Here is a 14,872-nt window from a genome sequence, read left to right as displayed (position 1 = left end):
TTTAGAAGTTTTAAGAGGTTTTTAAAAATTTAAATTCTAGTACAGTCTCGATAAGTTTCAATTTCCTAATTAAAGCAAGAAATATTACTTTGCTAATACGCGAGAAAATAACGTGTTAGTCAATCACTGCTAACCCGTTATACTTACTTGCGTATTTTTACATGCAATTAATGTTTCCACCCTCCCACCGCAAAAATAAATACGCCTGACATCCGACAACAGACCGTCAACATCTCCAGCATCTCCTGAGGATGCCTCGTAGAGAGGCGAAACATGTGTCGAGTTTTGTATTTTTGGTGGTGGGTTGTTATATTTATTTGCGTATTTATTTTTGCGGTGGGAGGGTGGGAACATTAATTGCATGTAAAAATACGCAAGTAAGTATAACGGGTTAGCACTGATTGACTCACACGTTATGTTCTCGCGGATTAGCAAAGTAATATTTCTTGCTTTAATTAGCATGGATTTCCGCAAAGTAACGCCTGATTCTATTAATTATTTCATTTTCCTTCCTATATACAAAGGCTATTTTTTTAACATTTTCGGATTTGCTCATCAGCATTCAAGGATCGCGATCGGACCGCTCCTGGTTCAATAAATCGAGATTTTACATTCTTCCCCATCCTGCTGTTTTACATATTGCTGCACACCTGAGAAGCTACGGGGATTTAAGTAGATTTTCTTTTCTTTCCAAATTAACGTAGATTTTGTAATCTTGACGTTGAATAAGTGGGGGACCAAATTGGGCGTTACATTGGCAAAGGTAGTTTGGTTCATTGGTATAAATTAATAATAATAGTAATATTTAGAAATGAGTTTGCAATCCGGAGGTCGCGGGTTCAAACCCCGGCTCGTACCAATGAGTTTTTCGGAACTTATGTACGAAATATCATTTGATATTTACCAGCCGCTTTTCGGTGAAGGAAAACATCGTGAGGAAACCGGACTAATCCCAACAAGGCCTAGTTTACCCTCTGGGTTGGAAGGGCAGATGGCAGTCGCTTTCGTAAAAATTAGTGCCTACGCCAAATCTTGGGACTAGTTGTCAAGCGGACCCCAGGCTCCCATGAGCCGTGGCAAAATGCTGGGACAACGCGAGGAAGAAGAAGAAGAGTAATATTTAGAAATAATTAAAAATCTATTTATTGACAATAACAATATACATAATGGATATATACAGATGATTACTATAACTAGCTTATATCTAAAATAGGCCCTTGAGGCATTGTACCAAGGATGCTGGCGGCATTTCCTCGTTGTATCGCAATACTGATACGTTGTGCGAGGAAGCCGCCAGCTCTTCGGTCACCAGTTACGTCAATCAGTTTCTCGGAACAAATTTCCATGACCAATCGCCTCCCGGGCAAAAAATCGTATAGTGGTAAACGGCTATGTATGATGAACCCCTGTGCTTCATCTGCTGCCGTAATAAGTAGTTGAATTTTCCCAGATGATGTATTTCTGTTGCCGCTATAACAACGAATACATCAAAGTACGGAACCCTCAGTGGGCGAGTCCGACACGCGCTTGTCCGGTTTTTATTACACAGTGTTTACCAATAAAAATATTTCTTTTCTGCCTACTTCTCCAGGATAAACTTCTATACAGATCTGGATAAAGTTCATCATGCAGAAAACTTAAAGCCAATAATATTTTTAATTTTGGAAATCCACCCCCAAAGTGAGGGGAAGTAGAAAAAAATCAGTCTGAACTCTAAATTAAAATGGATGGACTGACAAAAATATAGTAGGTAAAACGAAACAGAATTCAAAAGAAATAATCGTTATTCTCTTTGTTAAAATCTGTAGATTCAATCAAGGTGGAACGACCGAGTTGTTGAATATTTCATGTCCTGGCTGTTAAGAACATACAATCGTTCAAACATATCAACTTTATTATTATATATTTAAGTTTTAGTAAATAAATTCATACATTTCTTCTTTGTAAAAATATAATCTTTCACACCATAAGAAAATTAATTGGCATATATATCGTCAAAGTCAAAAACTGAATTCAAAATGAATACGGCGATCAGCGGCCAGCAACGCATAAAGGTAGCACCAAGGAGGCGCTAACATACTCCCCCCCCTCGAGGAGGTAGAGCCTCGAGGACGGAGATAGCTTCTTCCGGTTTGGGTAGTGGACATAGACGATGAACTGCTCTTCGTATTATGCCACGTGCCGTGCCAACATCCGCAACTCTGGATACGTTATCTTGTCCGGGGAACAATTTAACTATTCGGCCCATTCTCCATTTTATTGGAGGGACGTTTGTTTCTCTAACGACAACCACGTCGTTAACTTGAAGTTGTTGTGTGTTGACCTTCCACTTAATCTGTTCCTGTAATTTGGCCAGAAACTCCTTGTGCCAGCGATTTCAAAATTGCTGCCGCATTTTCTCGATGTGCTCATATCTGCTTAGCCGATTTGGGTTGATGACCAACAGGTTCGGAGAAGGTAAAGACATCAATGACTGTCCGATCAGAAAATGACCTGGCGTTAATGGGTCCAGGTCGTTGGGATCGGTCGATAAATAGGTCAGCGGTCGAGAATTCAACATGGCTTCAATTTAATTGAAAAGCGTGGTCAATTCTTCAAAGTCATGTGAGTATTGCCTAGGACTCGTGCCATATGGAATTTAGCTGACTTGACTCCGGCTTCCCATATCCCTCCGAAATGTGGAGAAAAAGCCGGCGAGAACACGAACTTTATACCCTCATTAGCCCCCCACGAAGCTACAGAATTATTGCTAGACTTCAGAAAGGAAGCAAGTTCGTTACTCGCACCCACAAAATTTGAACCGTTATCGCAATGAATCTCGCATGGATAACCACGACGAGATATAAACCGTCGGAGACATTGAATAAAAGCGTCAGTAGAAAGACTATTGGTGAGTTCTAAATGTAAAGCCCTTGTCGAAAAACAAACGAAAAGAGCTAAGTAAGCCTTGGTTATCTTACAGCCTCGTCCTATACGATCTGTAATCAAACAGGGTCCCGCAAAGTCAACTCCACAAACCTTAAATGGCAGACTCGGTGTGACTCTGGTTTCAGGTAAGTTCCCCATTATAGGATTTACAGTTTCTGCTTTCATAATCCAACACTTTTTACATTTATTAACCGTACTCCTAGCTAAATCTATCCCGCGTATAGGCCAAAATTGATTGCGTAGATTAATTAGTATTAGTTTAACAGGTCCATGCAAAGTTTTATTATGTTCACGCTGAAAAAACAGCTTCGTAAATGTGTGTTTAGCAATTAATAATGCGGAGTGCTTTTGCGTGTAACTGCCTGAATAATTCTGAATACGACCACCGACACGTAGTAGTCCGTCCTCATCTATAAATGGTAGAAGTTTGAGTATTCGAGACTTTAAAGGTAAAGTTTTATCTTTTTGCAGTAAGCAAAGATCATCCCCGAAAGACTCTAGTTGAGATTGCTTTATCAGATTTCTTCAATTGTATATAAATCTTTGCACATATGCAAAGACTCTTTGCAAAGTCGTCAACTTCGAATATCTTTCAAAGTCTACGACACAGTAGTTTTTATCTACTGTATTATCAATAAGAGTAAACGTTTTCATTTCGGGTATGCAACTAGTATCGCTGAGGTGCTGATTCAGTTGTGGCCAATTTGACATACGGTCAGTAAGAAAAGAGGGACCCTGAAACCAAATATCGGCGGTACATACATTTTGACTTGATGCCAAATCAACAGGGTTCATCTCTTCTGGCACGTGTCTCCATGAAGTATGATAAGACAATTCTTGAATCTCACCAACCCGATTTGCGACGAACGTTTTTAAACTCCGAGGTTCCGCTTGAGCCTAACTTAAAATAGTATAATCTGAGGATACTACAGATTTCAAACTAGGTAACTCTTCCAGTTCCCAAAATTTTGACAACTGGTTTTTAATTTCTTGTGAAAAGTTACAGCGGATAGTATGAGAACTCGTAGAGTCCCTGGGCCTCCTCCCCGTAGGGCCATGCAGCCACTATCCAACCTAGCTCGGTTTCTACTAAATACGGTCGTCTTATACCTAGCTTAATTTTTCTTTGCCCAATCAAGTCCCAGTATATATCAGAACCAAGCAAGAGATCGACTTCTGCCGGCGACTGGAACTTAGGATCAGCTAGGGTAATATTGTTAGGAATATCTACTTTTGTTCCTATCTTGACTGCAGGAAGCTCATCCGTAATCTTAGCTATGATATAGCACCGCACTTCAGCTATAAATGACGTGTGGAGTGAATGTAAATTAATGTCACAATATTCATTTATAAATAAAGGGATTTTGTTAAGACACGAAATGGAGCGATTTACAATAATTGTACTGCAACCAATCTTTTGTTTAGCCTTTTCAGTCATAAATGAAGACTGACTACCATTGTCTAGCAACACGCGCAAAACAAACTTGTTTCCGTTAATAGTCACCTCAACTAGAGCTGTAGCCAACATAATATGACGGCGGTCTGCCGCTGTTAACGTGACAGTCGAGTTTGTCAGGATAGCCGAATCAGAAGTCTCATCATAGCTTGCGTCACCGCTAGTGTCTTTATACATAAAGCGTGACTTGACCCACGAATCGGCGCGCGACAATGCTAGTCATGCTTGGGGCTTAGCTTCATGACTTACGCTTGAAGGCGAAGGAGCTGCTGACATTTGAGGACGTGAAATATTATTACTAGGTCCGGCAGCTGCTTCCTCTTCACCTTGCTGCTGGGTAATCACTTCTTTATGCAATATGGTATTGTGCCTTTTTTTGCAAACCCTACACGCAATACTGGTGCGACACTGATAAGCAGTGTGGCCGGGGTGTAAACAGTTTTTGCACAACTTCCATTGAATCACCTGTAGGAAGCGGTCATCAACCGATAAGGAATTAAATTTGGGACAATCGCTTAGCCTATGATCCTGCTTACAGTAATGACACTCATTTACCACCACGCTAGTCGGAGATCTCGGTGACAGGCCTGACGAAACAAAGCATTTAGTTGGAGTAACATTTAGACGTTTATCGTTTTTATTGAAATCCGTCTGAATTTGACGTTTGTCGTTCCTCGAACTAGATACCGTTTCTAAAACGTCAGCTCTGTTACGAAAGAATTTATAAAACTCCTGTAATAACGGAGAAGTTATGTCACTACGAAACTCTTCCCATTTTCGCGCGGTACTAACGTCAAGTTTCGACGAGGCCATATAGATAACCAAGGTATCCCACTTATCGGTCTCCTCACCAAGAGACTTGAGTGCTTGTAAATTTTTTGACAAATTGTCAATTAATTTGCGTAAACTCTCATCACTTTCCTTCGACAAAGGCTCTATGCTAAACAAACTCTTTAAATGCTGATTGATTAACGAACGTTTATTATCATATCGCTCGCGTAAAAGAGACCAAGCGATAGGATAGTTCTCAGCTGAGACGGACACAGAATTAATAACTAAGCTTGCGTCGCCTTGAAGGTATGACTTGAGATAGTAAAATTTACAAACGTCATCAATGTTCTCGTTGTCATGTATTAAAGACAGGTAAAGGTCTCTAAATTCTAGCCACTTATCTGTCTTTCCATCAAAGGGAGGAAGTCTTAGCTGCGGGAGTTTCACATTTTTTGCTCCTTCCCGCTGACGGCTGCTCTGGCTGAAGAACTCGTCCCCTTGATGGTCCTTTTCCTTAAAGGCGGCGATTACCTCTTGGGCCTGAGCCATTACACAATAAAACTCATTTTCTGTGGCCTCTCGAGCATCCAGCTCACTCTGAGAATCATCCTGTAATTCAATATTAGTTTGAATTTCATCGAAAAGATTAAATGCCTCCTGTAGTTTAGACAACCCAAGTTCATTTACAAGAACTTGAGTTAGATTCTTTTTATCTAACAACGGCGTGAGGAATTTTTTGAATAGGGTTAAAGCTCTCCGAACTTTTCCTCTTTGACGTTTGAGTTCCTCCATTTTGAGGGTGCGAGATTATTTTAAACTGGTAAATTATACTTGCATACGCATTAAAGCAAATTTAGGTACATAGAGGTACTTACAGTAATAATCTCGCGCTTCGTAGAATTACCCATTAATTACTTACGATAAAATAGCGATTGATAGTTGATGGGTACCAGCAATAGCCATCCGTGCTCTCACCGGTTTAAACTCACAACTCATCTGGTAATCGTTATTGGATAAACTAGGATATTCTCCGAAGGATACTCTTCATTTCAACTCAGCGCAATCTTCATACAAATATCAAATATTGCGTATTTGATCAAATAACGTCACGTCGATCACGTCGGGGTCACTAAAATATGTTAAGAACACTGGCTTAGATCATTTATTTATGTTCCGGTTTATTACCTTCGTTACGGAAAATGGAATCTAGGAGTGGAACGTAACAATAATTTCTCGCGGATTGTATTTAAGTGCATTAAAAGAAAAGTGATACTTATCTTTTGTATAAATAACATAGGTGCTTAGGTAGGTAGTTACAGTTTGTGTTGTGCCATCCACGAAGACGCGTCCCGGTCTTCTTTCTAATTCCTTATAATACAGTGTGCACTGTGCAATTATGTCTATCTACACACATTATTAACTACCTGCTATAAGAGATTAATATCTGGGAGACCTAGGTCTGCTCGGAAAACATATAAAAACTCAAAAATCCGTCTTTTTCCAGTCATAAGACCTAACTAGATCGTTATCAGGGCTCGGAACCGGTTTATTTTTAAATCCCAAAATAGCTCAATATTTTTAATTATTTTATATTCTTTACGTAGGACTGGATCATGTTTTTAGGCAACAACTTCGCATTATTAGATAGTCCCATTAAAAATGAAATAATAAACCAAAGAACGAAAAAGAACGTAATAATACCGGTATTTTTTTGTATGAAGAATAAACCGGTTCCGAGCCTTGATCGTTATAGCAAATTACATCCAAATGGTAAGGGCTCCTCTACACAATGGCTCAGCGTAGGCCAGTCCAAGGGACGCAGCTATGCGGTGAAATGAGATAGCAATATTACTTGCTCCCTCTAACGCATAAATGCGTCCCTAGGACTGGCCTACGCTGGGCCATCATGTAGAGGAGCCATTAGAGCCGTTTCCGACATCACCAATTTATATATATATATACAAGAATTGCTCGTTTAGAGGTATAATAATAAGATAAAGATAAGATCGGAAGAAGAGTGAAGCGCGTCTTCGTAGATGGCACAAACTATATTGGTATGTACAATACAAGACAGTAATCTAAATTCTAAGTTATTGAACACAAATCGAACGGTGATGCTCGTGTGTCAAAAATAATCATTATCTTAACAGGAAAAATGTCTATTATTAGAATTAACTTGTGAAACTCTAGCATGTTTCCCCACAGTTGGGCCTCCTCGTAGTAAGTTGAATGCTCAGTGATCATGATTGCTCAAACTTTTTCTCGAATCTCAGTAAAAATAAAAACCCCAGTGATTTCCGTCTAGTAGTAAACAACACGGAGGGAGTGTTTCATAAGTACCCTATTCTGAGCCTTCCTGAGCCATTCCGATAAGGGGCACCGTCCCTTTCATAATAGGGGGGTTATTTCAGCAATGCTCACTGAATGGCGAGAAGTCATGCCCTGGCTGCGAGTATAAATAAATAAGAATAAGAAAATATTTATTTCAAGAATTTGGCATTACAAGAGATGCAGTATTATTTTAACAGAATATATCCTGCTATGAGACCGTTCGCTGAAACGACTATCGCGACAATGCTGACAATGATCGTCGACATGGCGGATCTCTTGAACCAAGTCTAGGTACTTGCTGGACTTGTCCTTCTCGGCTTTCACGAGAACAGAGAATATATTATTGTTAAAGCTACTTAATAACTTTTAAACTATAAAGTATTTATTTACAATAACAATATATATAATGGATATATACAGATGATTACTATAACTAGCTTATATCTAAAATAGGCCCTTGAGGCATTGTACCAAGGATGCTGGCGGCATTTCCTCGTTGTATCGCAATACTGATACGCTGTGCGAGGAAGCCGCCAGCTCTTCGGTCACCAGTTACGTCAATCAGACGTTTCGCGATTTCTCCAAAAAACTTGTGCGCGCTGGGACCCCATGGACATAAAGTTTCAACGCCAAGCTACTAAATTATATATAAGATTTCTTCATTATATGACTAACTATATAACTACCAAGACTTTAGTAAGTTAAAAAGGTCTTAGTAAGTTGTATGGGAAATTAATAAAATTTTGGTAACAATCTTAGACAGGTCGACTTAATCCCAAACTAAGCAAAGCTTGTATTGTGGACACTAGGCGAGGATATTCACACGTGTATAGATAAATACATAGGTACTTATAAGTATATACATAGTAAACCCCTATGAATGAAACAGGAACAATGTTTTCTTAAATCGTCTATTTTTGTCTCTTTGTTAATTTAAACACCCTGTAGGGAGTAAAAATATACATAACCAAATTTCAAGGAAATTTTATGGTAAAACTTTTGTCTGAAGTAATTATAATGAAATTTTGAAACGTAATAAAAATAAGAGCCTCGGTAGTGAGTACCATTTTGTACCTTTTGGCGTTGAAACTCTAGGTCCTTGGGGTCCCAGCGCGCACAAGTTTTTGGAGAAATCGCGAAACGTCTGGTTGACGTAACTGGTGACCGAAGAGCTGGCGGCTTCCTCGCACAACGTATCAGTATTGCGATACAACGAGGAAATGCCGCCAGCATCCTTGGTACAATGCCTCAAGGGCCTATTTTAGATATAAGCTAGTTATAGTAATCATCTGTATATATCCATTATGTATATTGTTATTGTCAATATAGTACATTACGATACAAGTGCGAAAAATAGGAAATTCGAAACGAGTGGCGATAAATTAAAACACGACCGAAAGGAGTGTTTTAAATCGACACGAGTTGCGAATTACCTATTTGCACATGTATCGTACAACGTTTTACAGTACATATGGCCCTTTAAATGTTCGACACAGTAACGTAATATGCTACTTCTCGCACTAGTGCTATAAAGTAGCCCCATATGTACTGTAAAATAGAATTTATAATTATAATGCTATTTGTACAGATATTCAAGATATGAGCAAAAATCTGAAAAAAGGTACCGTCACCCCCCGCATACGCGTACGCTTGTGTGAGACGCTGGTCTGAAACCACGCTGGTCTGCGTGAACAACTGAACATTCGACTCACTTGCACTCCCAACGGCCAGACGAGAGTGAAAGAGCTAGCACTAGACTATTTGATGAAGGGTGCCAAGCAAATTAAGGTTTATGGCTTGAAGCTCGGTACTAAAGTTAACACAGTGGAAGTTTATAGACTTCTGTTTCGTTTAAAGGCAGGCCAAGGGAATGCGATACGGGACATTAAAGTGAAGCAATTTAAGTGGATTAGAGCCGTATATATTATGGCCTCTCCAAACTTCAACGATAATCGCAAGCGATTTGCAATACATTGCGGCATTTGGTCGATCGATTAAATAGGTACGTACATTTAGGGTTTACGTACATTGTGTGATGTATGTGGGTACTTAGCCAAATATATTAGCTAACATATAAGTGGGTAGCACTAGATTTCTTTGTCTCGATTAAATACTGTAACGAACGGACGTGTGTTATTTCTGCAACCCTTAGTCGGACGCCACCCCCTTCATCCCTATTTCTCACATTGGACATTTCATACCGTTAGTATTGTCAAACAAATTAGCTTGAACCCTGGCTCAACAATTAACATCCGCGACGTTGCTCCTAGTTAGCCAGGAATTACTTAACATCGGATCGGATCGGATGCCATTTGTTTGTAACGTCTGTAGAACTTTTTATATAAATATATGTACACTTTTATTAGCGGAAATCTAACGAGAGACTTATGCAAATGGGTAATTTTTCTGGTTTATTTATTAATAGTTTATTACATGCAACTCAATTGATGAAATCATGTGTATAACCTTAACCAAAGATCATTGACCCAACACTGTGAAACGAAATATTATTATTGTTTTCTATTATTGATTTGTTTTATTGAATATATAATTATTAGCTGTAAAATTGTATTTATTTTGACTTGTAAAATGTACCTTTATTTTACTAATAAAAATCGGTATCTGTGTCTGTATCTGTACATATACATACAACAATGTTAAAATGACGGAATTTTAATTCAAAATATCATCCTATACTAATCAACTATCTGAGATACGTAACAAATAGAAGAAAAAGAAAAGAAGTTGGTTCATTAATTTCTCAGAACCTATGGCTACCCAATGTATTCATTTTAATAAGAGTAAATTTATTATAACTAACACAGTGATATTTTATTATATAAACCGGTTAAATTTCCAAACCGTTATCATGTACTTGGCGCAAAACCTTTTAATTTCGGTTTCGGTCGAAAAACCGTTCTTAAACTAGAACAGTTCTTGTCAAATTAACCAGTTTAGAACGATAAAAACCGGTTTCTTCTTTCGGTGCATAAGTTTATGTGGCACACCAGTCACACCACCAGACCGAACAGCCGTTTCTCCGTTACAATAAAGTTCTTAAAACGTTTGCGTTCTTATAAAAGTTGGGAGGAAAACCAGTATTTACCGGTATTTTAAAAACCGGTTCTGAGCTTTGATTTTATTTACTACGTTTTCATAATGTTACTTCATTTCAATAATAACGGCATCGCACATAACACAATCACGAACATTACTCACAAATCTACCAAAAACCTACCTCAATACACCTTAGTCGTAATGTTAGGGATCCTCTACAATGCAGAGTTTACATGATGGCCCAGCGTAGGCCAGTCTAAGGGACGCAACTATGTGGTGGAATGATATAGCAATATCACTTACTCTTACGCATAAATGCGTCCCTTGGACTGGCCTGCGCTGGGCCATCGTGTAGAGGAGCCATTATAATTATTTATGCTAACGTATGTATAGCATTCGGTAGTTATCAATACGTTCCTGTACCTATTTAGCATTCAGACCAGCTCATAAAAGGCTGAAGTTGATTGCTTCAGAACTCTTTTGTCACAAGTTACTTAAAAGTTCATCGCAGAAGTCGGGTTTCAACAAAACTCTTCCTTTGTTGTTCCGAACTACTCCAGTGTTGGTATTCTTAACTCCAAAATAAAGTAAGTCACTTACTTTGACAAGAATTTCATCAATGCGACTGTGTGAGCGGGACAACAGATACAGAGAGATACAGGCGGGTCAATGTACGAAATTCTTCGCGCTTAGCGTTCTTACTTTATTGCCATTGGTACTTCCACATCGACATATTAAAACCGAACAAGAATTATTCTGTTTTGGCAACCTAGTGTTGAATATCGTTTTTAACGCAGGCGCGTAATTATATTGCTGTCCTACTGCTGATGATGCAGGCGGTGAATGACACTGTGCGAGCGGGACAGCAGATAGAGAGAGATACAGGCGGCTCAATGTACGAAATTATTCATGCTTAGCGTTCTTATACTTTAGTAACTAAACCATGTCAGCTGCAGAGATAAATTACCCCCCTGCATAGACTTCAAGTATGTAGGGGGGTCTACTATCTCTGCAGCTTACTGTACAGCTACCTAAAGCCTAGTTACCTGTCACTGGAGACGAGGATGAGATGTGTGTTCGCGTACTTGGCGCGTCGCTTGCGCACAGCTGATAAGGCTGCGCAGAGGCTTGGAGCAAAGGCGCGGCATGGTGGACACTGCCAAAAAATGTGATATTATATAAGGGTAAGGGTTTAACGACCTGTCTGGCCTAGTTGCTAGTGACCTTGCCTATGAAGCCGATGGTCCTGGGTTCGAATCCCGGTAAGGGCATTTACTTGTGTGATGAGCAAAGATATTTGTTCCTGAGTCATGGATGTTTTCTATGTATTTAAGTATTTGTTTATTATATATATCGTTGTCCGAGTACCCACAACACAAGCCTTGTTGGCTTACCGTGGGACTTAGTCAATTGAGTAAGGATGTCCATATAATATTTATTTATTTTATTATTTATTTTGAAGCTTAAGTCCTATAAGGACGTGTAAAGGTGGGGCTAGAGGAAGCTAGAGGCGGTCCACATAGTGACGCTACCAACGATGAACATGGAGTTAAGTTAACACTGTGCTGGAGTTATTTTCAGATGAATCCTACTTCGCAACGGTGGGAAGGAATAGAGGTGGAGTTACTCTAGAGACGGGTCATTGATGATGTAGTTAGTAAATTACTCCACCAGCGTTGTACATGGAGTTCGGATACTATGGAGGTAGAGTTCCTTAACAGACGGGTCTTTAAGATATTGTTACCAAGTTACTCCACTTACCCAATGAGCAGCGAAATAGAACACTCTCACGGCATCCCCCAGATCTTCATAGGCCTTGCTTCCATCAGATCCTTGAAGCTGAACTCCTCTTAGGACTTCATGTAAAGGCGGCGCTGGCCAGGGGAAGCCGGAGGCGGCTGGATCTGCTAGCAGGGCAGCACGGACTGGGCGCCCTCGTATAATGAGGGTGGGGATGCCTACTGCGATGCTGTATTTTTGGGTGAGGCGCCTCTGTAAAGAAAATTCAGAGGTTAAGATGTAGTTGATAATTTGGTATAAGGTCAATGTGGGGAAAACCGGCATAGAAAAATTAATTGCGGGGTATTCATAAGTCAGGAACTCTCGAATTTGTATACGTACAGTGTAGCTGCGAAATTGTCCGGAGAAATTATGAATGAATTCATTCATTAATCCGCCATTCTCTTTTAGGGCTGAAGGTACAGTCGCCATCAGATATATCGGAGCGGCTGAGGTGGTCAAAAATATCTGAACACGCACCTAACGCCTTGACAATATAGGCGTGTTCAGATATTTGTGAGCACTTTGGCCGCTCCGATATATCTGATGGCGAGTGTACATCGCTCAGAAAGGAAGAGCTTTATACCCGGTTCACATCTATTCGAGTGGCATTCCAGTCCAGGAATCGAATTCTGCGCTTTCCAAATCCAAAAGTCTAGTTAATAGGTCAAGTATATACATATATATAATATACAGGCAGCTAATGGTATTCTTATGGTATGGTATGGTATGATACTGGGGTATCATATGAAAAGCTTAAGTCGGACTTTATTTTTTTACAGTAAAAAAAATGATTTACCTAGCAAAATGTATAAAGAATACCATTAGCTGCCTGTATATATATATATATGTATATACGTACTTATCTCTCAAAAAATGTTACGAAAATTCGATATAAGGAATTCCCCGAAGCAATTGGGTTGTTTCCAATTTTTTGAAACGCTTGTATTACGTTCTATATTAACTAAAAGTTGCCCTAAAATTCAACTTTTATGCTAAAATCGGCTTTAAATATGTTAAATTAACAAAATATATTTTGACAGATGCTTTGGCGCCCAAAACGCTCTTTGAAAATTGTGTGACGTCACAGTTTACGGTTTGACACATAACTACATACACACGTAGAAGATACGAACTGTCAACTGACATTTGTCATTTGCTGTGTACCGCCTAACTGTCAACAGTGTCAATCCGAGAGTTGTGACGTCATCAGAATCTTCAATGACGTTTCGAGTTTGGTCACGTGACGTGTGCCAAAAGATATTTTAAATTCAATATTTACAAAAATATGGTCATTACAGGTCCGTAAAAGTAGTTTAACATGTTCTTATAATCCAAAAGGATTTATTGGGATACAATTCTGCACTAAGATTTGTAGATGGAAACAACCCTATTCCCGCTATCAGAAATCGCAACCTAAGCACATGATTACACCCGGAATGTGTCACGTAGAACAACGCCTTTACAGCATTTTTGTAGCGTTCGTCGATTAAGAAAGGACGTATATGCCATTGACGACATAGCAACCTGGGCCGGACTAGCTAAATTGCTCTGAAACTTTGTACTTCCAATAGAATAGGGTATATTTATGCCTGTTTGTATAGCTTCTGATACCATAGTTAAAAAAAAATCGGACAAGGGCGTCTTGGACTCGCCCACCGAGGGTTCCGTACTTTTTAGTATTAGTTGTTATAGCGGCAACAGAAATACAGTATCTGTGAAAATTTCAGCCGTGTAGCTATCACAGTTCATGAGATACAGCCTGGTGACAGACGGACGGACGGACAGCAGTCTTAGTAATAGGGTCCCGTTTTACCCTTTGGATACGGAACCCTAAAAATGCAGCGAATTTAAGTTTTACATGCATAACTTGTTTTTGCTCTATTCCGTTTGTTTTATTTTGTAGCTAGAGAGAGAGCTATGTAAACTAATTACTGGCATAGATATATCTCACGCCATTGTACGATCGAGGAAATTGATTGGTTAGCAGTTTGCGGTTCAAGTAAATTTGGTTTTACATAATTATGCTAAGCTAAGCAGACGCACCAAGATCCGAATCTATAAGACCGTGATTCGCCCAATCCTAACCTACGGATGCGAAGCATGGACACTAACACTCAAGGAAGAAAACATGCTGCTAGTTGCCGAGAGGAAAATCCTCCGTAAAATATTGGGCCCCAAACGAAGACCGGATGGAAGTTGGACAGTCCTTAAGAACCGTGAGATTGAAGACCTAGTGGCTGAACCTAACATCATGGGAGAAAGTAAAGCCCACAGACTCCGTTGGTTAGGCCACCTTGAGAGGATGGACGAAGATCGGAACGTAAAAAGAGCGTACCTGGGTCGCCTAGCAGGAGGACGTCCTATCGGACGCCCTAGGTATCGCTGGAGCGACATGGTGGAGGCGGATCTGCGCGAGCTTCGAGTCGACAATTGGCGAGAGGTCGCACAGGACCGAGAAAATTGGCGCTGTCTTGTGTCGGAGGCCAAGTCTCATTTTGGGTCGCTGAGCCAACGGAGTTACTTACTCCGTAAGTAAGTATAATTATG

General features: G+C 39.7%; 1 protein-coding gene across 1 annotated transcript in view; it reads right to left on the bottom strand.

Annotated features, from left to right (window-relative positions):
• Positions 1–14,872, bottom strand: part of LOC133529082 (nucleoredoxin-like) — a 78,065-nt gene that overhangs the window by 26,451 nt on the left and 36,742 nt on the right. The window contains exons 2-3 of the mRNA XM_061866702.1: positions 12,305–12,535; positions 11,590–11,699 (exon numbers count right to left, since the gene is read on the bottom strand). Coding sequence (XP_061722686.1) covers positions 11,590–11,699; positions 12,305–12,535 — 341 coding nt within the window. The remainder of the gene's footprint in view (positions 1–11,589; positions 11,700–12,304; positions 12,536–14,872) is intronic.

Source organism: Cydia pomonella, chromosome 20 (genome assembly GCF_033807575.1).
Source record: "Cydia pomonella isolate Wapato2018A chromosome 20, ilCydPomo1, whole genome shotgun sequence".
NCBI classification, from domain to species: Eukaryota; Metazoa; Arthropoda; class Insecta; order Lepidoptera; family Tortricidae; genus Cydia; species Cydia pomonella.
Note: the sequence above shows the minus strand (reverse complement) of the source record. Positions and strands in the feature narration are given on the sequence as shown.